The sequence below is a fragment of the Lissotriton helveticus genome, chromosome 2_1 (genome assembly GCF_964261635.1).
Source record: "Lissotriton helveticus chromosome 2_1, aLisHel1.1, whole genome shotgun sequence".
In the NCBI taxonomy this organism is placed as follows: Eukaryota; Metazoa; Chordata; class Amphibia; order Caudata; family Salamandridae; genus Lissotriton; species Lissotriton helveticus.
Genome location: NC_136059.1, coordinates 1,651,556,762 through 1,651,583,962, shown reverse-complemented (window position 1 = coordinate 1,651,583,962; position 27,201 = coordinate 1,651,556,762). Strand labels below are relative to the sequence as shown.

Genomic DNA, 27,201 nt, shown 5'->3' with positions numbered 1-27,201 from the left:
TCCTGCTGGTAACACATGGCTGATGGCATATGCAAGCTCTGCAGTGGGACCTGAGGTCCCTGTGGGCGCAGCATTGAAGAATCTCTCCGACCTGGTACAGATATCGAAAGAAACTGCAACAGATTTGCTGTGGTGGCTGGCGACCTGCGATTGGGTCAACAGCAGACCCCTCTCCCTTTCTCACCCAGAGGTCACCTTGGTGACAAATGTTTCACTCCTGGGTTGGGGCTGCGGTCTGGGAGAGGTGAAAATTAGAGGACCCTGGTCTCCAGGGAAGTCTTAGCTCCACATAAGCCTGTTGGAGATGAGTGAATCACTTGGAATTAAAAGCCTTTGTTCTTTCCATCAAGGAAAGGCTGGTTAAGGTGTTCACGGACAACCCCACTGCCATGTGGTATTGCAACAAACATGGTGGGTAGGGGACATGGGCCCTGTGTTGAGTTCTCATGCCTGGATAATATTCTGAGGTAAGGAATCTACGGCTAGATAGTCTCTACCAGATAAGGCGTTACCGAAGGTAAGTTGTTCATTAAGCACTCACTCATTAATTTTAAGCAGGTTGACCATAGGTGCAAAACGAGCTGCACATAAATGTGTCTCCCTTCTACAGCCACTTACTAACCATGTTCTTAACTCGCATGTTCCCTGGACCATAACGGATTACACCCCAAAATGTTTAGCTGTTTTAAACATCACCCACGCATTAAACCCTTTGAAAAGTCATAATGTCCAATGAGATTTTCCTCCCTCCCCATTATGGATTCCTACTTTCTTATTTTCTATGCTAAATGTATTGCCTTTCGCACAGATTCCCTTTACACTTTTCCCTACTCCCCAGATACTGTCCATTTCAGCAAAGACATTTAGACTGCATAACGGAATTAATTAGCTGTACATTTGAAAACAGGTAGAAAGATGTTCTGATTTACTCACATGAAAGTAGCGATGTGTAGGGCTACAGTGACTCCTGTTTAATCAGTTGGGTCTTTATCAACATATCCACATTTCGTACTTAGGAGACTGCTAATGGACTGAAGCCCAGTGATGTGGGCTTCGGTTTAAGATCCCTGAATGTGATGATGAGTACAATGTACAGTTTCCCCATTTTAATGTATAGGTTTTAGCATGTTGTCGTGTGTCCAGTTATACACTTCTCTCATGCATGAGGTGATATTGAAACGGACATACCCAGATTTTCATCCGGATGAAAATGTGTGGTTGTCATGCATGTGAAACAAGAGGCTAAAGAAATTATCACATACATAAGCCTTTTCATATAGGAATTAAACTACAGTGACCAGGCCAAGCCATGTGGGGCCCCACAAGGGATTGTGGAGTGTGATAACACTAAAAGTGGGATCATGACCACTCAGAGCACACAGATGGACAAGAGGAATCTGTTTTCATGCTTGACAAAAAATTCAAGTTCGGTGCAGATGACCCAGGATAAGTAGAATAACCGTAAAACTGTATCCGAGCAGTGCCTCCATCCTCCTGGCAGCATCCAACACCACAACACCCCTACCTGAGTGAAAGTCCACCTGATAATTATTGGAAAAAACAAGATACTGCAAATGTCCCAGCTTAACTACAACCACCCTTTTGAGTGATTTTGTTGCTAAAGTGAGTTGTGAAGTAGGGCAAAATAATATCAAGTCTGATAGTCCAATGTCGTTTATTTTTTAAAGTAAAAGGGGTGATTAGTGCTGGTTTCACAGAGTAAAGAACAATAACTCATTTGAAAGGAATAACTGATGATAAATAGTAGGACCTTGGCTATATGACCTCTCATCCCTTTTTGCAGTTGTGAAGTGAATGGAACTATTGAAGACCTCCGAGGTCATGCACTTTCTCATTCAGTGGGGATTTTAAAGCCTCAAATAATTGCAGTGTGTAGTCTATCCTCGCAACCTCTCAAAGCATCAGTATCCAGTTCAGGAGAGACTGTTGCAAAGTCAGCTAAAAGTGTGTTTACCTGAAGTTTTACAAGTAATGATAAGTTGTTGTTTATAATAATGCTTGCTGCCACAGTTTTCATGTATCGTAGCACTCTAAGGAATGGAAGGTACACTTTACCATCTCAAAGACACTACATTTATGAACCATGAAAGGTTCTGCCAGGATATGACCCTAAGATGGAACTCGGCATAGGCTACATAACCATGTGTAGCTTTGGTCTAAAAGTTCATTAATGCTAAGAATTGCAAATTGCACTGGTCTTGTTTCTAGGCGCGATAGGTGTTTCTGAGAAATTATGAGTGAACTGTTTTAATTTTTAACTGATTACTTAAAGCACACTTTTCTTCACCTTTGTTAATGATGCCCAGCCTCTAACCATTTCAGTAGAACTGCATTACTTGTCTGTGAACAAGCTACAAGGCTTGTAGTGTGGATGCCCATGTACCTGAACCATCCTGAACCATTATTCAAAGATTCTCCCCTGAAGTGAGGGCACAAATATTTGTTGAGCTGAGGTTCTTTTGTTGAAGGAATGCTGCCACAGAGTGCCTGGAAATGAATACTTGTGCAGCACATACAGAGTATGGGGTTTTAGAAAGTGCCATTCGGAAGACAAATGCCACGACTACAAATAATGGCATGGTAGTAGCCAAAGTCCACATTAGTCTTTCCATTCGTTCAAAAGCCCACCTTCCAAACTTAAGGGGTCTGTGCAGCTGCGGAACGACTGACGTTCTGGCAGGTGGTTTTCCATGTGCATCCTTTTTCTGGCTGCCTTCTAATGCCCCTTGAGCATAGTCCCTCATTTCTCTGGATTAGGGCTGTCATTACCCATAGGAATGAATGCTCGAGTCCATAAAATTGGTACCCATTTAAGTCAACTAAAACTCCTGGATTCCAGAAGAGGCAACAACACAGTGCACTCCAAGAAGAGGCTGTTCTTTCAAAAGGTGCCATAGAGCCAGTACCGGTCCACTCTTGCTTTCAAATATTATTTTTTTCTAGCTTTTTTGTGCCAAAAAAAAGAGAAAAAGTTTGGAGCTACTTAGATTTTTGCAAACCTAGCAGATATATGCGAGAGATTTGAAATAGCCCTAAGGGAGTGGGATTTTCTTTCGACTGAGCACTTTCTTGCACATTCTAGTAAGAGAAATGCATAATTAATTTCTGAGGGTCATCATCTTTTACATATGTTAAATCCCAAGGTAAATGCTTTAAGTCAAGTCCGTACTAAAGCTATTAAAGAAAAAGAGCTTTACGTTGTTTTTGAGTTTGAGCAAGTATGGAAAATATTCTCTAGAAAATTTTAGATGGAGCAACTGAGACTTTACGATCTGGACATCCTCTGCAGTCTGCCAGCCGTGATGGGTCAGTTAGAGAGATGTGCTTTATCACTCAAGTGAGGACCGGGCAAGGCCTGAGCTGTGCAGGCAACAACTGCAGAGTGTTAGAATGATGGGTACTGACAAGAAGAATCATGGTCTTAAACTTTGCCATTTTGATTGAGACTACATCATTTTGAGCGCTCTAACTTACTGTTCCCTTAGTTGTTCATGTTAACTATTTATTTTTGTATACCCAAAGGGTAAGATTTAGAGGGGAAATCAAATGGTTGAATTACACATTAGAAACAGTAGGGATAATTCAGATCCCTTTAGTGCTTTGGTTGGGTAATTGTTTTCTTTCTCTACACTATATCTTTTTCCCTGTGGAGAAGTGCCTTCCTCCTATATCCACCCTGGAAAGGTATTTACCCTGCTCTTTTTGGTTTTTTTTATACGAGTAAACCATTCCAGTATACACAGGTGTGGAGAAGATTGATAACCCACCTTATAATTCGGAGGTTGGAAACATTGTAAAAAAGTTGCCCCTTGGACTTGCCCTGATGATGTGTTAAACTGTTCAATTCAGCCATAGTTAACAGGGAAGCTCACCACTTCTTTGCTTAAAGTCTGTTGTAATTTCAACATATACTTTGTTGATGTTAACTGAGGAAATAGAACACTGCTCGTCAGAGATTTGCTGAGCCAGTGGTACCTTTATGCGCACACTTTTTAGGTCAAAGAATTGCCCTGTGATGCTGTTCAAACGGTGATGAAGACCCTTCCAGTGCTTTGCGAGTAGAATCATTTTAGTATGAAAAGATCCCTGCATGTATAGTAATGCTCTTAATGTGCAGAATGGTATTTTTCAATTTTAGCTAAACATGTGAAGGCAAAAAACCACAAAGACTTGGTGTTTCGAGACAAATTTTTTTTCTTTCTTTTAGTAGTATTACACTAGTAATGGCTGAAACAAGTTTTGTTGTAAATGTATCTAGGACCCTATTTTAATATTCCCGATTTATGCCCTTATGTGGTTATATCAAATCAAATCATATCCTTATAAAGGCATAAGAATCATACCCATATTAAGTCATAGCCAATGCAGTCTAAATACGGCAAGGCTACTCCCATAGACTCCTAGAAAGTACAACGTGTTCTTAAACAAACTAAGCCTCCAGCAGCCCGGGAATCCCCCCTGCTTCTGTATTGAGTTGTCCTAGAACTCCTGGAGTTCTAAAAGAACTGCGAGTTCTTAGTGACGTCTTATGTCCAACCTTACGTCAAACTCGGCACCTTCCAGGTATAAATATACCAGCATCTGCCTTAGCAAAACACACGGTGGTTTGGAGCAGATCGGCTATCTACTTGCCCGATGCCCTGCTAAAGCGAGTGCTGAAGGAAACTGACCCTCCCATTGACGCACTGAGAGTGACGCTGTATTTTCTCCTGCCGAGAAATCCAGCTCCAGTGTTTTCCGGTCACCCTCGCGGGTTGCTGGGAGATCGAGTCCTGAGAGAGATATACAAGACCTCCTTCATTCTATAACCAAGGTACGGAGCTGATTAGACCCTTAGAGAATTCTCGATTCAGATTCATGGCAAAAACTATCTTAACTCAAACTACATCTCACTTCCTCCTTCCCAAGTACTAGGCTTAGGTTAGGTACACCGGGGTAGGCGAATTTTAGAAGCACCAGTTGAGTACGTTTAGTCAACTTTTATCATTGTATGTATTTTATCCGTTTTAAGTATCTTATGGCTTAGAAACCATATAAATGCTTTTACAGTATTATTTCATAATACTCCTTTTACTGTACGCACTTTACTTTATGACAAGTATTGCAATTGTGGCAATTCACTTCTCTTGCATGAGAAAGAAGACTGCTCAATAAATAACCATTTTTATTGAAAACGCACGTCTCTCTATTTCTCTGCACTCCTGGTGAAACTAAGCATGCACGATTGACTGAGTGAAATAGCTATCTATTGTTTCCGCGACTCTGGAGATATACTCCTTGTTCTAGGGGAGCAAAGTTTTTTTATTTTTATTTTTTATTTTTTTTAATTTTTTATTTTATATTATATAGGGGAGCAAAGTTGTCATGTTTATGCGGTTGTCAGAAACTAATCCCTTCTGGTCTATTCAGGAAAGTTAACACCTTGTTTACTCGAGAAAGTTTCTAGTGACCTGAGCTAGCTGGCATTCATAATTAAGTCTAACATATTCAGTAGAGACCTAGTCGACCTCAGTCCTACGTCTAAACTGTCGTTTGTTATTCCAATGCGCAGAGCCTATTGGGAATATAGGAACTACACTACATGGCGCCCAACGTTTGGTAAGGCGATAATTTAACGCTAGATACTAGAGTAACTCAGTTGTGCTTTTCACACAGACCCCTTTTTCCCGTAAAAACTCCAATAGACGTCTGGAGTGGGTAAAAGGTTAATATCCGCCAGAACTTAGTAGGAAGAGATTCCTATGTATTAGTTTTTGGTTTAGTCAACGTTGAAGGATACAGTGTTCCAAAATATTGTGTACCTAATCTTTGTTTCCTTGAAACTTGCTCTGCAAACTTTCTGTCAGAAAAAATGCCGGAAGGTGACGACGAAAGAGATGCTTTGGCAGCTCAACTTATAGCGGAAGACACAAGTCTCCAACAAAATGAATCGGATGCAATACTCATCCCGGTAAATATAAGGAAAACCATAACTATGAAACTTATAGAAAATGGAGTATCACCAAGAGGTGGTACAGTCATATTTGTGGTAGAGGCCCATGAATATCGGCAGACAGAGGTATTCTATTCGTGGATACATATTCCAGCAGCAAATTCTGGGACACACGCAGGTATTCTATTCCTGGATACATATTCCAGCAGCAAATGCTGTGACACACGCAGGTATTCTATTCCTGGATACATATTCCAGCAGCAAATGCTGTGACACACAAATTCCACTACTACAAAATAGAGGAATCTCCAACGGAATACGTTCCTTTTGAGGACATTGAAATTCCACTAAAGTACCAAGAGCACCAGCTCTGGTTTAATGGCGCCCCAAAAAATTAAAATCACTTCACCAGGCTCGGTCCACTAGGTAGACCAGGAGCCACATGGCCTGTTCTGGCCTGCTATACACCACATCCCGACATTGAAAAAATGTAAAGCGGAGAACTTTTAGTTCAGCTAAAACAACTCATTAAAATACATAGACAATTGGTACAATATGTCATGCGGACTTTAACAGTCCAACCAGCAATAAAAATTCCACAGCACACCCCTCACCAGGGGAACACAAATAAAATTACACGACAGACTATACAATCAGTCATTGGCAAGTTACCCACAAAACGGGAACAAATTCCATTCTGGTTAGCTCAAAAAATTACTCCGATAGAGGCAGTATTTCCTGATACTACCCCTCATGAAAAACACAGACAATCTGCCTACCAATGGGGATCGCACCACATGTGGAGGACTGTAACACTTGGGGAACAGTCTTTGCTTCAATATACACAAAAACACATGGTGTTCCGTCTATGGCAGTTATACCAGACGTACTAAGACAGATTCAAAATGAATACGGTTCAGAACCTGCTTTAAATCTAGGTATGAAATTACTGAAAGACTTTAAGCAAGTCTCGGCTATACTACTAGCCAACATAAAAGGAGAAGCAGCATCTGTGGCGATCCGCCCCAAATTGAAAGAAACAGATATAGCAGAACAACCTTTTGAACTTGCCAGAATAATTGAAAAATCCTGTGAAGAATTAGGTAGAGATAGTTTGCGTGGGAAACCACTAAAAACCACAACTAACTGAAAATCCTGAAAAAACCTTTTATTAAGAATAATCTCATTACTCCAAAAAAGAAGTGGGAGGGTAATAAACAAACCACTCCCAGAGAAAAACAGTTTCAGTCCAGAGGAAGGTCTCCTCAACGGAGAGATAGATCTCCAGAACGAGGGGGCAAGTCTCCACAAAGGGAGCCCTCTGAAAAAAGATACAACCTTAGAAATAGGGACAATTTAAGAAAACCTGACATATCAAGATGTTGATACACGTCCCTCTCGATCTTTTCAGAATTCCTCACAGAAATCGGAAAGAAGAGGACGGTCAGAACATAAAGAAGAGCGCGTCAAGTCCAAAGACAAGGAACCTGCTCATCAAAGTAAAAAAATATAATTTCCCAAAAAGAAGGTAGCTAGTATTAAAATAAAACATGCCGAGGATTCTGAGGACACAACTCAGGAACGGAGAATGGGCCCAGACCAATCTAGACAGCGCAGCAGAAGTGACCATAGTTGCAAGATCCTGATGAATCTTCTGGACACAGTGGACACGAATTAATACATTCAGGTGGAAACTGCAGACACCAGAGTTAGTGTGCCCCATAAATTATATGAAATAACATTACGTATAGAAGGGGACAAAACTAGGAAAATAAGAGGTCTCTTTTGGGAGAATCTGTCTGAAGGCTATGATATCCTGCTAGCAGAGAAAGACTGGCAACCAGAGTTTGTCAGGGAGTGCCCACATGGCGAAGAAATGATTATGCCTGCCTTCTATAATCACATTCCAATTCATAAAAATACACATATGCTAGAAAATGGGCAGTGGCCCAAGCCCCTGCATAATATAAAAATCATGTAGGATGGGATGAGGATTCTCCTCACCATAACATTCAGTTAAAAAATCAACCTACTGCACAGAGGCAGTATCCTGTTAAGCAAGAAGCTAAAAAACAAGTCAGGGAGATCTTAGATCAACTTGAATATCAGGGGGTGATTGGAACATGCACCTCACAAATTAACAATCATTCATATCGTCTAGTTTTGGACTACAGACACCTAAATTCTTGTTGCAAAACATTTGCAGTACAAAACTCACACAGTGCAGCACTAATGAATAACATTGTGCGTAAAAAATATAAAACGACATTAGATATTCCAAAGGGTTTCTTCTGTCAAAATATTGCACCAGAAAGCAGGTATTTGACCGCTTTCTCCAGTATGGGGGCCCAATAGCAATTTTGTCGTCTCCCACAGGGATTCAAGAATAGCCCAGGATTATTTTCAGCCAGGGTAACAGAGTTACTACAAATGTATGATGATGAGGCATTATCTTATTTCGATGACATCTATCTTACAGACGATGACCTGGAGACACACTTGGAAAGAGTGAACACCATCATACTTGGGTTCGCATGTGAAGGGTACAAATTCAACTTTAAAAAGTCACGAATTGCCCACCTCACTGTCCTATTTTTAGGATATGAGTTATCAAGTGAGGGAAAAGCCTAGCAGACAACTTCTTAGAGAAATGTGCAGTACTCCAAGCTCCAAAAACGCTGAAAAACAATCAATTCTAGGTTTCCTGAATTTCGGAAGAACTTACATTCTAAATTAGGCAGAGAGGGTTAAACCCCTCTACAAATTAATAAAACCTGATTTCAAACCAATTAATTGGACTCCGAAACACACAGAAATTTTACGATCATTACAAACAGACATGTTAACTAAAACAAAACTGCAAACACGCGCAAACGAACGCAACATTGTAATCCGAGTCATCCCAGGAAGATGCGGATTCACATACCTGACCTCTAATGAGCGAGAAACGGTACCAATAGCTTATAAATCACACTTGTACACACGTGCTGAAATGAAATTCAGTTCTACTGAAAAAGTTCTGACTGCGGTCCAAACTGTAGCAAAAGAAAAAGCCCTAGCTCGAGGGAAGAGCATATCTGTTTTAACAGCAGTATCAGCCCTTGAGGCAGTAACAAGACCGAGCATTCCAAATGCTATGGCATTAGATCCAGAATGGATACAATGGGTTAATTCTCTTGCTGCAACAGACGTGATACACACATTTGATCCCAAAATGAAAAAGCTAGAAGATCTAGAATACGAAAATGAATATCCTCTGCCGATCGAAATTGTGCCTCTAGAACAGTACGCCTGTGTAATCTACACAGACAGATTTGCACAACACTACGTTGTGGATAAAAAACCTTACAATGCAGCATGCGCAATTGTTAAAGGTCCCTGGCGCATAGATAAATTCAGACCAATGGTCACTAAAACTGAATCACTCAAAAACTGTACAGCTCAGCGAGCTGAACTACGAGCTTTGAAGATGGCGCTTGAAAATGCCGATCGCGAATTCCCCACACTAATAGTGTGCTATTCACATTACTGCGTCCAGTCTTACAATAAATCCATGCAGACCTGGATTGAAAACGGTTACAAAGATGAGACAGGTGTCACAATAAAACATAAAAAACTATGGGAACAACTAGTTCTTTTACAGAAAGAACTATGAAAGTCTCACGTGATACATACGCAGAGACTTCAACGTGATGGCGTTCACGTTGCAGGGAATTCATTGGCTAACAGAGCCACAGCGGCAGCTGTTCAACCGGCTTCCGTAGCTACAAAAAAGCATTCTAAAAAACAAATAGATGGAGAAACCATGCTGGCAGTAAAAGCCTCATTAAAAGGCGACCATGCGGCATTACCTCTAAATTATCCACTCAATAATACATACATAATTGATGCGAACTCCGTGCCTTTTGCTCGAATCCCTGGAGTGGGGGGACAGAGTAATTCCAAACACGAACCGGAGGGCTTACTTAATTCAAGAAGCACACATGGGAATGGGTCTGAGGCACCAAGAGATCTTGAAATCTCTAATAGAATTACAATCACAATACTTGTGGCCGGGGATGAGCGTGCAAATTTATAATTTTGCAATGAACTGTCAGGACTGCAACAGAGATCGCAGTTGTGAACCGGACCAGATACCAGCCCAAACACCTCTATTAGACAGCATTAGGCTATCTACACGCAGACGTTCACACGGAAGAATGCGATCCCATAAATATTAAGACGAGATTCATTTGGATGTGGCCCCAGCACTCGGCTGACGTCAGAACTGTTATAAAAGATTTGGGAGTCTTTATCGGCACATACGCAATTGGCATGCTACATTTTGACCAGGGTCCTGCGTTTAGCTCTCGAGCTTACAAGGAGGCCATGGCCAGCTTGGGCTTTGCATTGCGGTACTCTAGTCCATTCCATCCCAAGGGAAATGCGGTAGTGGAGAGAAAAAAACGTGACCTAAAGCAATCTATAACAGCGAGGGTATTCGGTTCGGGTGATGGGTGGGTCAAACATCTAATAAGTGTCCAACGTAGTCTTAATAATCTGCCAAGAAATTTTCTGGGTGGAATTACTCCGTATGAACTTTTGTTTGGTACAAGAATGATAATCGAAGACCTCGATTGTCAGACTTCAGTGGTGAAACAAAAAACCTTTGATATCAAAGATAGTTTGGCTGTTTTACAGAACTTAAATGAAACAAGAAGAAGTCTAAGTAACACAAGGCTAAAGCCAACGGCCACTGAAGAAAAACCACCTGTCCCAGCAATACCTGTCTGGATTCCAAAGATTGGATTAACGACTCTGTCCTCCAGAATTTATTCACTGAACAGCATTGTATCATCTGCTATTGATATAATAGAACAGGATATGCTCATGTTACAACCTGGCCAGTCCCAATTACGTTCTATTGTACAGTTAGGCTGGACGTTACAAAATCTCCGTTCAGGCTAAGTGCCATGGCTTCTAATCAATACAACGTCCTTATTTTCTATATTTAACCTTACAGATAAACAAATCTCTTTGGCACAAAAAGGAGCAGACTATACGGTGCTGAGCATTGAAAAACTAGAAAGATTACCATTGACAATCTCCGAACGACCTGTCGTTCAATGGATAATACATGGTACAATTACAATTCCGATACTGACTTTTCAGTTTCAATATTGCCAAAAGTATATACCAGCTGGCCTGTATAAAAGGTTGGGTAAAGGATACATCAAGTCAACCTGGAATTTACCTTATACACATAGATGTTATAGTGAAGGGAAGAAAGAGGTATTTCTTAGTGGTAACAACTGTAAAAATTCACTAAGCGGTACACTTCTGTGTCAAGGTATTAACTTGCATGGAGCCTGCGAAAGTTCATCAAATAACCTTTCATGTCACCTGCATGGTACCCCTGCTACACAGATAGAGCCTTTTTTCAGACAACTTTCCAACGACAGTTACGTTATAATAAGTGACCACAACTGTTGTGGCATGGTGCCAGGAACGGCCTATCTCGTGAGCATTACTTCCGGGGTCATTTGCTGTATGCAAGTATTGTTTCCAAACAGCAAGCCAGACAAGGAGGCAGCAATATGGCCTTCTCTGAATATCTCTTCTATTCGAATTGATACTTTAAGCAGAATGAAGTCTATTCTTTTACAAACAACTGTGCCTTTAACCATGTCTAGAGAAACGTATGATCTGCAAGTTGCAAGGACAGCAGCAGAGATACATACATTACTATCGACAAATTGCCCCATGCATTTCGTAGAAATGTTAAACTAAATCTTAAACATGTCTGATACCAGTGGCATCGCACATGTATTTAAGACAATTTTTTCGGGACTGTTAGCACCCTTTGAAGCAGTCCTGAGCATCTTCCCGAATTTCGTGCACTCTGTTCGGCGGCCTGCCTCTCATCTTGGGACTCGTAGCAGGAATCTTATTTTTGTTCCTTCTGCTCCGATATGGAAAGTCAAGTCACAGACAAAACTCAGGCAACAATGGAAGACACGATCCTAGCAATGCGATACCGAGAGCGGATTACTAAAGTGCTCGGCTTGGTTCGGCTAAGAGATCTGAATACTACCTGGTTTCTTTCATTCAGACCAATCTGGCAAGATTGCATCCTACCTGTTCTACGATGCCTGCTCTGCAGAGAAGAATGCGTGTTGGACGTCTGTCTCACACTACCATCAGCAGTACCTATGGATATCGATACGTTGCTTGGTTCGGTAACGGCTCATGCAACATGTTGTCCCAGCGGCAACCTATTCTGATGACGGCATTCCTTGAGACCTCACCATTACGATTAGGTGGCGGTGAGGTACGAGATGAAAGCGGCACACAGGTACAACCTTCTGTGACCATTGCTGATCTAGACACCGATGACGGCAATGCCTCTCACATATGCACTATTTCTACTTTTTCGGACTTGGTCCAACTTTCACCTACTGTTGTAGACAAATTCTTTGCCAGCCTATCTGAGTTGATGTTCTCCCCTAACAACGAGAATAACTTTTAAAACAAAACATGAGCACCCAGCGTTCCCTGAACTCTGAATTCGGCCTTCAGTTTTGATAAACAGAACTTATAAAACATTGGAACTATTTTTTTCCCCCCCTGAAAGCAAAATTATTTTTCCGTTCCCAAAATATTTACCTTTTTGGCACATGATACTCTGCTTAAAGTAGAACTAGCCTTAGTGAACAAGATTTCTATTTTTAGAATCTCTAGAGACAATATTTTGACTTAGCCTCTAGCACATGTACAGTCTTGTATAAATATGTGATGAAATGGTCTCGACCTTCTCTTCTGTATTAAGAGCCATTTCATAAATGTAAATTTCGTGATTCATTCAGTGAAGATTACAATGCACTAAAAATTACATTATCTGAATGATACCACTGCTTGAAAACGTACAGTATAATACTCAATTTTTCGTGTATATACCATTTCGAATGCATTTTATGTATTTTGGGGTGGGATGGAAAACACATGCATAGTTATATGTTTAATATTGCTTAGTATTTAGTAATGATGGACATTATACGTGGAGTGGGTGTTGTAAACGTATCTAGGACCCTATTTTAATATTCCCGATTTATGCCCTCATGTGGTTATATCAAATCATATCCTTATAAAGGCATAAGAATCATACCCATATTAATTCATAGCCAATGCAGTCCAAATACGGCAAGGCTACTCCCATAGACTCCTAGAAAGTACAACACGTTCTTAAACAAACCAAGCCTCCAGCAGTCCGGGAATCCACCCTGCTTCTGTATTGATTTGTCCTAGAACTCCTGGAGTCCTGAAAGAACTGCGAGTTCTTAGTGACGTCTTATGTCCAACCTTACGTCAAACTCGGCACCTTCCAGGTATAAATATACCAGCATCTGCCTTAGCAAAACACACGGTGGTTTGGAGCAGATCGGCTATCTACTTGCCCGACACCCTGCTGAAGCGAGTGCTGAAGGAAGCCGACCCTCCCATTGACGCACTGAGAGAGACGCTGTCTTTTCTCCTGCTGAGAAATCCAGCTCCAGTGTTTTCCGGTCACCCTCGCGGGTTGCTGAGGGATCGAGTCCTGAGAGAGAGAGAGAAGACCTCCTTCATTCTATAACCAAGGTACGGAGCTGATTAGACCCATAGAGAATTCTTTTATTTATTTTTATTTTTTTTCAAAAACCTTTATTTGAGCAAGCATAGAAAAATACAAGAACGGGCCTACAACCTCACGGGCTGGCCGCTAATAATAAGGCACAAGGAAATAAGTAGAAATGTATTCCCGTGGTCAGGCACAAATCAAGTACCAAGCATTACTCCAAACATATCACAGAGCATATTGATTTTCTGTTTTATACATAAACACAACAAACACTAAAAAGGCGAATGCATAGTAATCAAGGTCAGCCCAAAGAACGGAGGGGATGGTCAGCAATCAGGAGAACATAACAAGAGCCCTAAGACTCTAATAAGGTTGGGGGGGGGGGGGGGCAGCGGGGAGAACCGGAAATGCACAAGACAGTATGAAAAGGTTCCGGGAACGCTCGCCTAGGGAGATAGAGTAACATCAGTGGTGCCAACAAAGGGAGGGGTACAGATATCCCCACGATATTCATTCCACTGGCCCCAAATCTTCGTCCACGCCCTGGGTCTGCCCCTGGCCACATATACAGTCTTCTCACGAAACATGGACCAGTCCATGTTGTCCTCCCATTTCGAGACCTCAGGGGGTCTGGATGCGCCCCAGAGTTGCGCAATATCCCGTTTTGCAATCATGTAACCCAAGGTAGCCCATCTGGTCTGGGCTACAGAGTAGTCAGTGGGTTCCCACACATTCAACAGACACCGTCGTGTCTCCGCCCGCAGGGCAACACCAGTCACCGCAGTCATCACCTCAAGCACAGCAGTCCAGTAGGCCGCCACCACTGGGCACTCCCAAAGAATATGTAAAAAAGTAGCACTCGACCCACAACCACGCTTACATAACCCATCCGGGGAAAAGCCCATTGTCACCAGACGCGGACCAGTGACATAAACTCGATGAAGGATTTTAAGTTGAACCAAATGGAGGCGGGCAGGGATGGCTACTTCTTTCGGAGAAGAGAGTGCCGATTGCCAATCCTCGTCGTCCAGTTCCAACCCATCGCCGACCCAAACCTCCCGAAGTCGGACCAATAAGTCTGCCCGATTATTGATCAGCTTCTTATAGATCAGGGAAATAGTGCTATCAGGCAGGTGGCCATCAAGGACACGATCTTCGAGGGGGGAAGACTCGGGCAGGGTCTCATCAGGAGTCAGGACTGAGGCGAGGGCGTGTCGGACCTGCAGATAACGAAAAAATTCTCTACCATTCAAACCGTATTCCGCCTGGAGGGCCTGGAACGACTTCACACTACCTTTCGAACAGACATCACCCACCTTACATATCCCAATCATATCCCAGCGGTCGAAGCCCTTAGTAGACCAGAGGCACCCCAAACGTTCAGAGGCATAAAGCGGCGTCGCCAATGTCATTCGATCCTCCCATCCCAAACTCACATTCGCGGCTCGCCACACAGTGACAGCAATCCTGGACGGACCCACAAGATGGCGCCCGGCTGATCGAGAATAAAGCGCTCTATTAAAGTCCCCACCCGGCAGCTGGAGTTTATCCATCTCAAATGCAGGATTTCGACCCGGTGAAAACATCACGTGATTAATAGCAGACAACTGGGAAGCCCAATAATATCTCTTGATGTCGGGGAGCGCCATGCCCCCGTCGTACCAGGGGATAGTGAGTTTCGCGAGGGCAATACGTGGACGCCCGTCCCAAATCAATTGCCTTTGAAGACTCTCGATCTCTCGGAAGTAGGTCTTGGGGATGTCGTCATAGGAATTCTGGAGCGCATAGAGGAACCGTGGCAAGGACATCATTTTAAACAGAGCCGCCCTGCCCAAAGGAGACAAAGGGAGCTTACCCCAACGGGCCACGTCCAGTCGCAATCTAAGCAACGGGGGGAGGAGATTACGCTCAAATCGGAGCGAGGAGTCCAACGTAATGAAGATCCCTAAATATTTGAAGCCAGACTGGACCACCTGTATAGGAAGTCTGCTCGGCAATGGGGGTAAAACACCCGAAAGAACATACACGCAGGACTTGGCCCAGTTAATAACGAGGCCTGAGTTGGCTCCAAATGAAGTAAGAACATCAAATAAAACAGTCAGAGATTTACGCGGGGAGGTGAGATATAAAAGAATGTCGTCCGCGTAAAGCGAGACGCGGTCCTCAAAGTCTGGTGACCAGCGAATCCCTTTAAGCGAAGGCTCCCATCGAAGCCACGCAGCCAACGGTTCCAAGGAAAGTGCAAAAAGCAACGGAGACAAGGGGCAACCCTGACGGGTTCCCCTGCCAAGGGTCAAAGGGGTCGAAACTCTACCGTTTACCACTACTTGCGCTAGGGGTTCAGCATACAATAACTTGACCCAACCAATAAACTCAGGCCCGAAACCAAATTTCTCAAGAGCCGCCCAAAGATAAGGCCATTCCACAGTGTCAAAAGCCATCGAGGCATCCAACGACGCCAAAATGGCCGGCTCCGTCAGAAGCCCCGCCCTCGCAATCGCACCGTGGAGACGACGTAGGTTAAGAGCCGTGTTGCGATGCGGGATAAATCCGGATTGATCTGGATGGACCAAGTCACTAATGACCGTCAGAAGGCGGGTCGCCAGGAGTTTCGCCAATACCTTGGGCTCAACATTCAGCAGGGATATGGGTCTATAGGATGAACAAAGGTCCCGCGGTTTACCATCCTTGGGGATGACAACTATCGTGGCCAGACGCTGATCATATGGGAGAATACCCCATTCCCGGGACTCCAGAAACATGGCGCGAAGATATGGCGCCACTCTGTCGGGACGTAGCTTGTACAGTTCAATTGGCAACCCGTTCGGGCCCAATGCTTTGCCCGAACGGAGTGAACGGATGGCAGTAGCTATCTCATCAACAGTAAAGGGGGAATCCAACGCTACACGATCCAAATTGGAAACACTGGGCAGAGCTATATCTCGCAACAGAAGGCGAGAGTCAGCCACATCCCTCACAGACACAGGGGTATAAACCACGCGAAAATACTCAGCAAAACAGTCAACTATTCCACCCGGGTCCGTCACACTCTCACCACTCGATGACTGAATCACGGGCACCACACGATTAGCTCTCTCCTTCTTATCCAACCATGACAGCAATTTACCCGCTTTGTCCCCCACATCATACAAACGACCCTGTTGCTCCCGAAACATCAATTTAGCAGCATCCGTGACCATAGATTTATAGGCAAATTGTTTCAGACCCAGGGCGTGGAGTTTCGCAGACGTGACCCCCGAGTCCAAAGCAGCCTCCAATGCAGAAACCTCCCCCTCAAGGTCCACCACCTCCCGATTCCTCGCCTTCTTAGCTTCCACAATAAGGGAGAGGGCCTGCCCACGAATCACCGTCTTAAAAGCCTCCCACAGGGACACCGCAGAGGAAACCGACCCCTCGTTATCCAGAAAATACGCGTCCAAAGACTTAAGCAAAAGGCTGCGGGTCTCGGGGGAGGTAAGGTACCACGGGTTGATAGGAGCCACCCGGCCCACCGCCTCCACTCCAACCTCAAAACGGAGCCAGAGTGGAGAGTGGTCAGAAATGCCCCTGGGTAGGTGTACAATCTCACGCACCGCTGGCGACTGAGCCGCAGGCATCAGGAAATAATCCAGTCTAGACAGACTCCCATGGGCCCCAGAGTGAAAGGTGTATTGAAGCTGAGTAGGATGCAAAAGCCTCCAGCAATCCACCAAGCCAAATGTATCCAAAAACCCACCCAACCACTGTTGGGCCGCAGGAGTATCTCTAGGGGGGTGGCGATCGTGTAGACCGGAGAACACCGAATTAAAATCACCAGCCATAAATAGAGTACTATTAGGGAGGTCCAACAACACACGGCCCAAATCGGAAAAGGTAGAAGTCTGCAGGCCGGGGGGCACGTAAACCGTAAATAAGGAGAGGGTATGACCCTCATAGCGACCCACAAGGACAGCATATCGCCCCCGATCATCCAGAATCACATCATCAATAGCTAGGGGGAGGGAAGCCCGAACAAGGATACCCACACCCCTAGAACCCGAGGTAAACCCCGAATGTGCTACGAGGCGATAGCCCCACCTATTCATCGCATGACAGATATTGCCCACCAAATGAGTCTCCTGCAGGAAAACAATATCTGGAGATAAACGTCGTATGCATTTCAACACCACACTCCGTTTGATACGGTCCCCCAGACCGTTAACGTTCCACGAAACAAATCTCAACCCGCTACCCCCATCCCACCCAACAACGCCAAGACCCCCCACCAATGAGCATGACACAAGAAACATCATCAAATACAGGATAGAGTCGCCTTGAGAACAGAACACACAAACAACGAACTTCCCAACCGCCCACCCCCCAACTAACAAAAGAACACCCCCCACCCTGCACCCCTGCAAAAAGCTAAAAAGCCACCCCAACCTGCAGTGTGCCTGTCGCCCAAGAACCCCCATTCTACACAAAGACCCCGGAGGAGGAAAGGCTCCGTCCCACCCGCCACCCCGATCAAGACCAATAACGAGAAAAAACATACATCAAATCCCATAAGCAGTAGAGGAACGTAGGCATACACTCCTGGAAAAAGTTATTCAAGACAAGGCACCAGGTGAAGACGAAATGTTCAGCTCTCTACACCACCTTCAGCACCGCCCGGGTGGGCATCGGACTCAGTTTCAGGAGGTCGGTCAGGCAAGGAGTCCAGCCAGTCATTCACAGCATCCGGCCGATCAAAGAAAAGAGTTCGGTCATTGTACTCAACCCGCAGCCTGGTCGGAAAAAGCATAGCGTAGCGCATCCCCATGTCCCTAAGACGCTTCTTGGCACCACGAAATCCCATTCGCTGCTTCTGGACCTGTTGGGAAAAGTCCGGATAAAAGTTCACAGTGGCATTCTCAAAGGCCACCGGGCCCTTCACACGTGATGCTTGCAGGATAGCGTCCCGATCCCTATAGTGGAAAAGTTTTGCAACAATAGTTCTCGGCGGGGCACCTGGCTTACCCTGGCCCCCCGGAACACGATGTGCACGCTCCACTGTGAAAAATTTACTCAGTCCAGATGGAGAGAGGTGGTTTTGGATCAGGTCTTCAACCAGGAGATCAACCGAGTGGGGTTCTGGATTCTCTGGAACACCAACCACGCGAACATTACAGCGACGTGCCCTGTTCTCAAAGTCTTCCAAGCGCCGGGTCATGAAATCGTTCACCCTACGGAGATTGCCAATCTCCGTCTGTATCTCAGAGACGTCTGCCGTAAGGCTGGAGGATTTGATGTCCAATGATTTCACCTTTTCATTGGTTTTTGATAGATCGGCTCGAATTAAGTTCACATCAATGGCCACGGTGTCAATTTTGTGGGCCAAGGTTTCATATTGTTGGCCTATCGACTCCCTCATGCCAGAAATGGCGCCCATGATGTCCTGCAAGGAAGGCTCCGTCGACGCATCCACGATGTGGTCAGACGCGCTGGAACCGGGCAGGGCAGCTCCGGGGGACCCCTTAGAGTGGGTATAACGGTCCATGACGTTAGATTGGACCGGACCCCCGCGCAGAGGTGTCTTCGTCTTCCGAGTCTCCCGTTCCCCTCTGCCCGCCATTTTGGAGATGCGTCACAAGGAGATTCACCAGGGTCAACGGATCGGGCACCAGAAAGGGAGGCCTCGGGACCAAAGGATCGCCACAAGGGTACCGCTAGGATAGGGACAGCCAAATAGGAGAATAGTCCAGCCAAAGGCCCGACAGCCGACTCGTGCCCTGGACCCAGCTCTGGCCCGACTCTCTAGCCGATGTCTCAGCCTGAGGCAGAATCAAAACCGAAACTTAAGAGGGGGACCCACAAGTCCAATCCCCCTGCCGTTGTTGTTCAACTCCAAGACGGCCACTGAACCTCACCCAGTCCCGGGCGCACCTCAAGGGCGGAGCCCAAAAGTTCAAATCACCGTAACTCCGGCACCCGGTGTCCAAATAAATTTCTGAAAGGTCCAGGTAGATCAGCCCAACGTCCTCTATACAAATCCTCGTGGAAAATCAGGATTTGTTCAGGATATTATGCCGGGAGTGGCGGGGGTCCGGGGAGCGCTGTGCTCACGCGGCCATCTCGGATGCCCGCCAAGCTCCTCCTCCCCATAGAGAATTCTTGATTCAGATTCTTGGCAAAAACTATCTTAACTCAAACTACATCTCACTTCCTCCTTCCCACGTACTAGGCTTAGGTTAGGTACACTGGGGTAGGCGTATTTTAGAAGCACCAGTTGAGTACGTTTAGTCAACTTTTATCATTGTATGTATTTTATCCGTTTTAAGTTTTTTATGGCTTGGAAACCATATAAATGCTTTTACAGTATTATTTCATAATACTCCTTTTACTGTACGCACTTTACTTTATAACAAGTATTGCAATTGTAGCAATTCGCTTCTCTTGCATGAGAAAGAAGACTGCTCAATAAAAACCATTTTTATTGAAAACGCCTGTCTCTCTATTTCTCTGCACTCCTCGTGAAACTAAGCATGCACGATTTCCGCGACTCTGGAGATATACTCCTTGTTCTAGGGGAGCAAAGTTGTCCTGTTTATCCGGTTGTCAGAAACTTATCCCTTCTTGTCTATTCAGGAAAGTTAACACCTTGCTTACTCGAGAAAGTTTCTAGTGACCTCTGAGCTAGCTGGCATTCATAATTAAGTCTAACATATTCAGTAGAGACCTAGTCGACCTCAGTCCTACGTCTAAACTATCGTTTGTTATTCCAATGCGCAGAGCCTATTGGGAATATAGGAACTACACTACAGTTTGAACTGGGAGAATGGCATCTCACAAGCCAAAGTTAGGCCAAGTTGGCTTATATTGACTTGAATAGATTGCACCTAGATCTGATGTGTCCTTTGTTAATTACCCTGCCCTTCCTATCCATCGCGGAGTTTCCATGTCTCCTTGATATAATCTGTTTAAATTATTTATGTATACATTTACAGCTAATAAATTTAAAAAATGGTGCCACAATGGAATGCATTAAGCAAATGCATCAGAAGCAGACAGTTTTTCAAGGTGTAGGTTACAGCTTATCAAATGTTTTAGAAATGTATTTTGGTAGCCTAAGAACGTTTTATGACCCATCCCTGCACCTAGTTCATAATTAGCTACACAAAAAGGCTGACCGATGCTCCTTCCATAGTGGCTAAAGGAGATGGAGCCCTGCCAAAGCAGATTTCTGACTTTCTCACAACCTAGAGTTCAAGATTTAGTAATGTTTGTCCCATTCACCGTTGATTGGGTAGCTCTCTTGAAGGAGCTCTGAGATTTAGAGTTGGGTCTTGTGAATATCCTAACTCTCCTGTAGTAAGTAATATTACAATGTCTGGTGCACCTTACGTTTTAATGTGACCCTGAGGCAACATAAGCACTGAAGAATAACTATGGCTAAGAAATTACCTTGCTGTAATAATCTTTACGGAAATAAGAAGCAAAATGTCTGTAAACCATTTTGCCTGCAATCCAGCCTTCAAACTACAGAAATTAAATGGCATTCCTAGGTCATCACGCTATTCTTTCCAGTTGTGTAAACTATAAAATGATATTGAAAGATATAGAGCCTACAGTTTTAAAGCTTTTTTTCCATACCCAGTGGGGAGTCCTTTTTATCATGTCTGTCCTAAGCACCCTTTTCATTCTGAAAACCATTAAAAACTGCTGATTATTGCCACAAATCCCATCGCACTAAAATGTGCGTAATTTCAGACTACTTGTGTAATCCAATGATGAACTGAAATGCAGGTGTTTGTGTTTGTAGAAAATAGGATAGTTGGATGTGCTTGGGAGAGAGGGACTTATCTAGTTTAAAAGAAATATTTTTTGAGGCACAAAGGGCATACCGCTTAAAAAAAAAAAGTAGAAGAACCAGCTGTGCCATTACATTTTACAAGCACAGATCATTTTCAGGTAAAGCAGTCACAGTTTCCAAATATTTATTTTTATTATAATTTGTGAATTGTGTAAGTTCTACAGGCAGGGTGGAATAATATTATTTTGATTGCTCATATTTCAGTTGTTAAGCTTCATGCAATTTATGCTTTTTATTGGGATTTCAAGCTATACTTTAATATCTCTTGGAAACAGCTTTACACAGAAAAACTAAAAATTGACTCCTCTTAGCAGGAGCCATTTATATATCAGGCAAATGTCATAGTTCAGTTAAGAATAGTGTTTGGGTTTTTGTAGTCGCATGCAAGATAATCCATCAAGCAAGATAGAAGTTCAGATCATTTAGTTCATAGAAGTGACCAACCAGCACATTTACATCTAACTAAAAATAGTCTGATGAAGACTTGTTCTCTATATGCACAGGTACTTTAATGTGTGATGGGTTGGAAGTGAGCTCATTGATTGCCTCATTGGTTTGGTTAAGTCCTTCATTGATATATTTCAGAAATATACATCAAATAAATAACCTAGTATTTGTAAAGCGCAAACTAATCACACCTAAGGGTCTCAAGGCACTGGGGGCAGTCGGGGAGATTAAGTGAGCTATTGCCTAGAGTCACATGATGCTGAGCTGATCTGCCTCTGGGGATCGAACCGTTAGGGGATTGAACTGTTAGCCCCGCACTCCGGAGTCGGCAACCCTGGCTGCTGCACCACACCTCTCCCTATAAAACAGTGGGATGCTAGCAGAGTGCCGTCTGCCCAATGAGCCAAATGATGAAACTATTTCTAGTTTTACAATGCTCTAATAACAAGACCATAGTAGTATATGTGCTTGAACCACTATGTGGAGATCTAACATATGTAAGGATGCTAAATTTGGTAAGGCGAGTTGGATCTAAACGATTAGAAATGTTCTTCCAACACTGAAAAAACGACCCCTTCTTTACCAGTACATTCACACTATTATCACTCGTTGGCAAAGCCAATAGGTCTTGCCTACGCAAAAAGCTATTGTCTTTGCCAATATGTTATGGCCATGTTGTAAACCAGTGTGGCTTCTGTTCAGCATGGCTAAAAGTGTGGTAAAGGAGTGTCGTTCCTTGGAGTGTCGTTCCTTGGAGTGTCGTTCCTTGGAGTGTCGTTCCTTGGAGTGTCGTTCCTTGGAGTGTCGTTCCTTGGAGTGTCGTTCCTTGGAGTGTCGTTCCTTGGAGTGTCGTTCCTCGGAGTGTCGTTCCTCGGAGTGTCGTTCCTCGGAGTGTCGTTCCTCGGAGTGTCGTTCCTCGGAGTGTCGTTCCTCGGAGTGTCGTTCCTCGGAGTGTCGTTCCTCGGAGTGTCGTTCCTCGGAGTGTCGTTCCTCGGAGTGTCGTTCCTCGGAGTGTCGTTCCTCGGAGTGTCGTTCCTCGGAGTGTCGTTCCTCGGAGTGTCGTTCCTCGGAGTGTCGTTCCTCGGAGTGTCGTTCCTCGGAGTGTCGTTCCTCGGAGTGGAGCAGAGTAGATTGTTTAGCAGTGGAGGCAGATTATGCATGATGTGGTAGTGCACTGTCATTACTGACAACACATCTTTAATTGAAATGACCATTACATTAGTACAGATGTACAGTTTTACTGATAAAAGTATACAGTGCTCAAACAATAATATGTGGAAATGTCACCACCTAGTGTATTGATTTGTTTTGATTGTTTTGAAATATTTTTCACCACACTTTAGAATTACAGAAAAATGTGCTTTATTTATACTTTTCTAATTATATGTTCTAAAATATCTGCCCAGTTCATTAATAAACATTTACATTTTGTTGTGTGCTAAGAAAAAATACATTGTCCAGCCTTCCTCAAACACTCCCCTGTGAGCCAGCATGATTGTGACATAAAACCTCTCGCTTTGAAATCCGAGTAAGAAAAGTAAACACCTAGCTCCCTGGAAGAGAGAATCTGACATTTGACCTCTGCCTCTGAATGCACAGCAAATGTGTCACGATAAGAACAAGATTGAATGCCTGTTTACAGAAATCCAGCACTGTTGGAAGAATACAGTAAATGAGGTTTTGGGAAGGGGCAAACTCCAGCTGGACAGCCTAAAACAAATGTTGCCAGCAAATAGAAAGCAAGCAAATGTAAGTTACAAACCCAATGGGAAGCAATGGGCGCAATGCATTCCCGGGGAAGGTTTCCAAACAACCCCAAGATGTCATTAGCAAACCAGACTGCTGAAGGTAATCCATGAATATTTAGATTTGTCTGTGGCTTTTGATTTGGATCAGTTGATTGTGAGAAAAAAGAACTGACAGTGAAGACCTGTGTAATGGCAGTATAGAATAGTCTGCCAAAGCGCAGACACTGACTGGATTAAAGAGGATCTTAAGCCACTCTACGAGGACTCCTTCTTCTATATTTTTAATCAACTGAATTGTACTTTCCCACAGTTCTGAGAGGATTCTGCTATCAGAGACTTTTAGAACCCAGGATTATGAGGATGTGAAAGATTTTTAGGACACTTCTTGTATTTGCAAAAAGCGGTCTTCCAATTTGACAATTTAAGTCAGAAGCCAAAAAAGTCTACCTGGACCTATCTTTGGTGGAAAAAGTACATTGCATCAAAAATGGGCAATCTCTAAGGGCCGCATTATTCCAGACTCATAATGTTGTCAGCCTTAAGGCAAATGGAGAAAGTGGTGCTGCCTGACTCAAAAAATATGACTTTGGTGTCTGGTGGAAACATCCAACTAGCACAGAGTAGCCCAGAATTCTGATACAGAGGATCAGGCATCAAGCAAACAACATTATTTAATTTCAAGTAAGCTCTTACTACAGCCTCCATACTCTAAAAAGAAAATGGAGAAGCGTAGAAGAATGAGCAGTCACTAAACCAATTAAGAATATAGTTACTCAAGGGCCACAGAGAAGACTCAAGAATGTCCTGCTCCTCCCACAGAGCATTGCAGAGGTGTAGGAGAATCAAGGGCAATATTTGTTTGAAAGAGCTTGGGTTGGGATTATAGAGTTGTACCATTGGCTGGCAATGCTTTACAGCTAGTTAAATGATTCTTAAACATCCAGTGACTGTGTGTTTGGTACAGTTTGGGGGCTGGTTTTATATCGTAGGAGCTATAAATGCAAAAAACATTACTTCAGCCCATCCACCTCAATAGATTCTCCACTAGGCAGGAAAATCAAATTGCTTGATGCTGTTGGAACTGCAGGCTAGAATCCACGTACCACAAAAAGCCGTCCTTTCTGCCATCAATTTTCAACTTGTGTGTGCCGTTGTAGACAAAGACTAGCAATGTTAAAGTCCCAAGTACCCCCACAAAGTCCGCTCGTCCTTCTGATTTACTGATGCCACAAAATTAATGTTAAATTAAATTGGGTATTGTGTTCTGACCAAGCTCTTTGTAAAGCACTTTGAACATGCTATATAAGCAACAGACGCGTATTAATATGTTCTTAATATCAAAGCTGGTCGATTTGAATCCGAAAATCGCTGCATTAGTTTTTTTTTTTATTTATAGAATATCATCTCTCGCAAGTGCCAAGTCTGCTTGTGCTTTGATTTGCTCTCTTGCATTTTTTGTGCAGATGCAGAACCGTATGGCCGTAATGCTGTGCAACCTGAAACCTGCCAAAATGAGGGGCGTTGTTTCGCAAGCCATGGTGATGTGTGCCAGCTCACCAGACAAGGTGGAAATATTGGATCCTCCAAGTGGTTCAGTGCCAGGCGACAGAATCACCTTTCATGCCTTTCCTGGTAAGTAAGCATTTTTCACTTTCCAATACCAAGATAATTCCCATGAGTAACCTTGCTGGAGTAGAATTTAGGGCCAGATCTATTAAGCAATTTTCTGATTGCAAGCCCTGTAATTTGCAGAATCATAGATTTGCGACCATAACACAGCTGTTTCCTATGTACATAATCTGTCTCGTGAGTAGGAAATGTATTTCAGACTCTTAAGGTCGGTTTTGCAACACAGAAGGGTGCAAAAGGGGAGTTCCTTCCAAATTGCTATTCATTTTGCAATTAATGGTTGGTGACTGCCATTCTGGTTGCAAACCTTTGAACAGTTACCATCTCCAGAAAGGAGGTGGTTAGTGATTAGCAGGCAGAGGTCCAATGGGACCAGTGCCTCCTCCCCTGCACCGCTGATGCTTTCCCCAAATGGAAAACCCATATTTCTTTTTAATGAATCACTGGTTTCTTGTAAGCTTTCTGTTTGGGAATGTATATACAGGGATGGTGGTCCGCTGTCCCTTGCTGACCACTATCCCTGTGATTGAAGTCAATCACAGGGGGTCGAATATAGTGATTTGCCTAATAAATACTAATTAGGCACGTTGTTCTCTGACCCCCTCTTATGACAGTTGTTTTTTGCAAAGCAAAATAATAGTGTATAGATTGCTTTTCAAAATCAAATACTAGTTCTTAAAGTCCGTGCTTAATTTGCAACCACTTTTTGCCACAATTATAATTGTACATCTGGCGCTTAATTCCACTATGACCTCCCTCTTTCTAAATCGTTTTGGTGCATATTATATATCATTATTGCACTTTCTAGGGTCTGTGATTTATCCATAAAACTCAAAAAGAATATTCCTGTCATATTTTGAAGAATTACAGCTTCATAATGTATTATATAAGCTATTTTTTTCTCATTATGATTTGGTGAAGAATGTTGCTAGCGTAATGCACATAAATATATAAATATTTATAAGTGAGTATTGAGTAGGCATCGGCAACCTTTTTTTTTTTTTTTTTAATAAGCGCTGCTTCTGCTCAAAGAAAATCATCCCGCCCTGCTATTAAAGTTGTAATACTGACCAGTACTATTACAAAAAAGAGCCAGTTTGCTACCTATTTTACTAATGTTCCAAAGACCAATTTCTCATAATCATCAAGGCTACTTTGCCTTGGAACCTACAGTGTGTTAAAAAGAACCCTCACTCAACTACCTAGTAAGTGACATGCTTCATAATTGGATTCTCACCTAGATCGCCCAATGCTTCCAGGGTGTCCTACAATGCATGATTACAAGAGAGCTGTTTTTTGGGGTATTCTGTGACTGTATGTGTGTTAGTAAATCTAGAGGCAATTGTAAGATCACCCTTCACTATCGCAATTCGTGAATTTTTAATTGTGGAAAAAAATCACCTCTTGCGTTTCATTATTTAGTGTGGTCACTTCTCGCTACCTGGGATACTAAGGGGTGGACCCTGTTGTCACACTTTCATCAAGGTGCCTCACTTTCATCAAGGTGCCTCACCCAATGATTGGCTGGGGAGGTGAACAGGTCTTTACTCATGCTTCTCTCTCCCTCACGTTTGTTTATATGTAATACTGACCAAATCAGAGATGATTACAGTAGTGGCCACCCTATGCAAGATTGCTAGCTGCATCAGGCAGTGTTGCCAGCAGTAAGGTTAAAAAAAGCATTTACAATGCAACGGTCTCGCCTTTGCAAAAGTTAGAGCTATTTTCATTGTAAATGACAATGTTTTTATTTATGTGTTGGTTTTGAAAACAGATAAATAAATGGTATTGTCATTTACAATGCCAATAGCTTAATCTCTCGCAAATGTGAGACCTATTGCATGTGTACACACACACACACACACACACACACACAGAGCGAGACACACACACAGAGCGAGACACACACACACACAGAGCGAGACACACAAAGAGCCACACACACAGCCACACAGAATGCAACTTGAACTCACCTTCACGAGACAGCAGGCTCCGGCGC

General features: G+C 43.4%; 1 protein-coding gene across 3 annotated transcripts in view; it reads left to right on the top strand.

Moving 5' to 3' along the window:
• AIMP1 (aminoacyl tRNA synthetase complex interacting multifunctional protein 1) overlaps positions 1-27,201 on the top strand; it is a 165,464-nt gene that overhangs the window by 90,145 nt on the left and 48,118 nt on the right. For all 3 annotated transcript variants that reach the window (XM_078676603.1, XM_078676602.1, XM_078676604.1), the window contains exon 6: positions 25,037-25,205. In XM_078676603.1, coding sequence (XP_078532729.1) covers positions 25,037-25,205 — 169 coding nt within the window. The remainder of the gene's footprint in view (positions 1-25,036; positions 25,206-27,201) is intronic.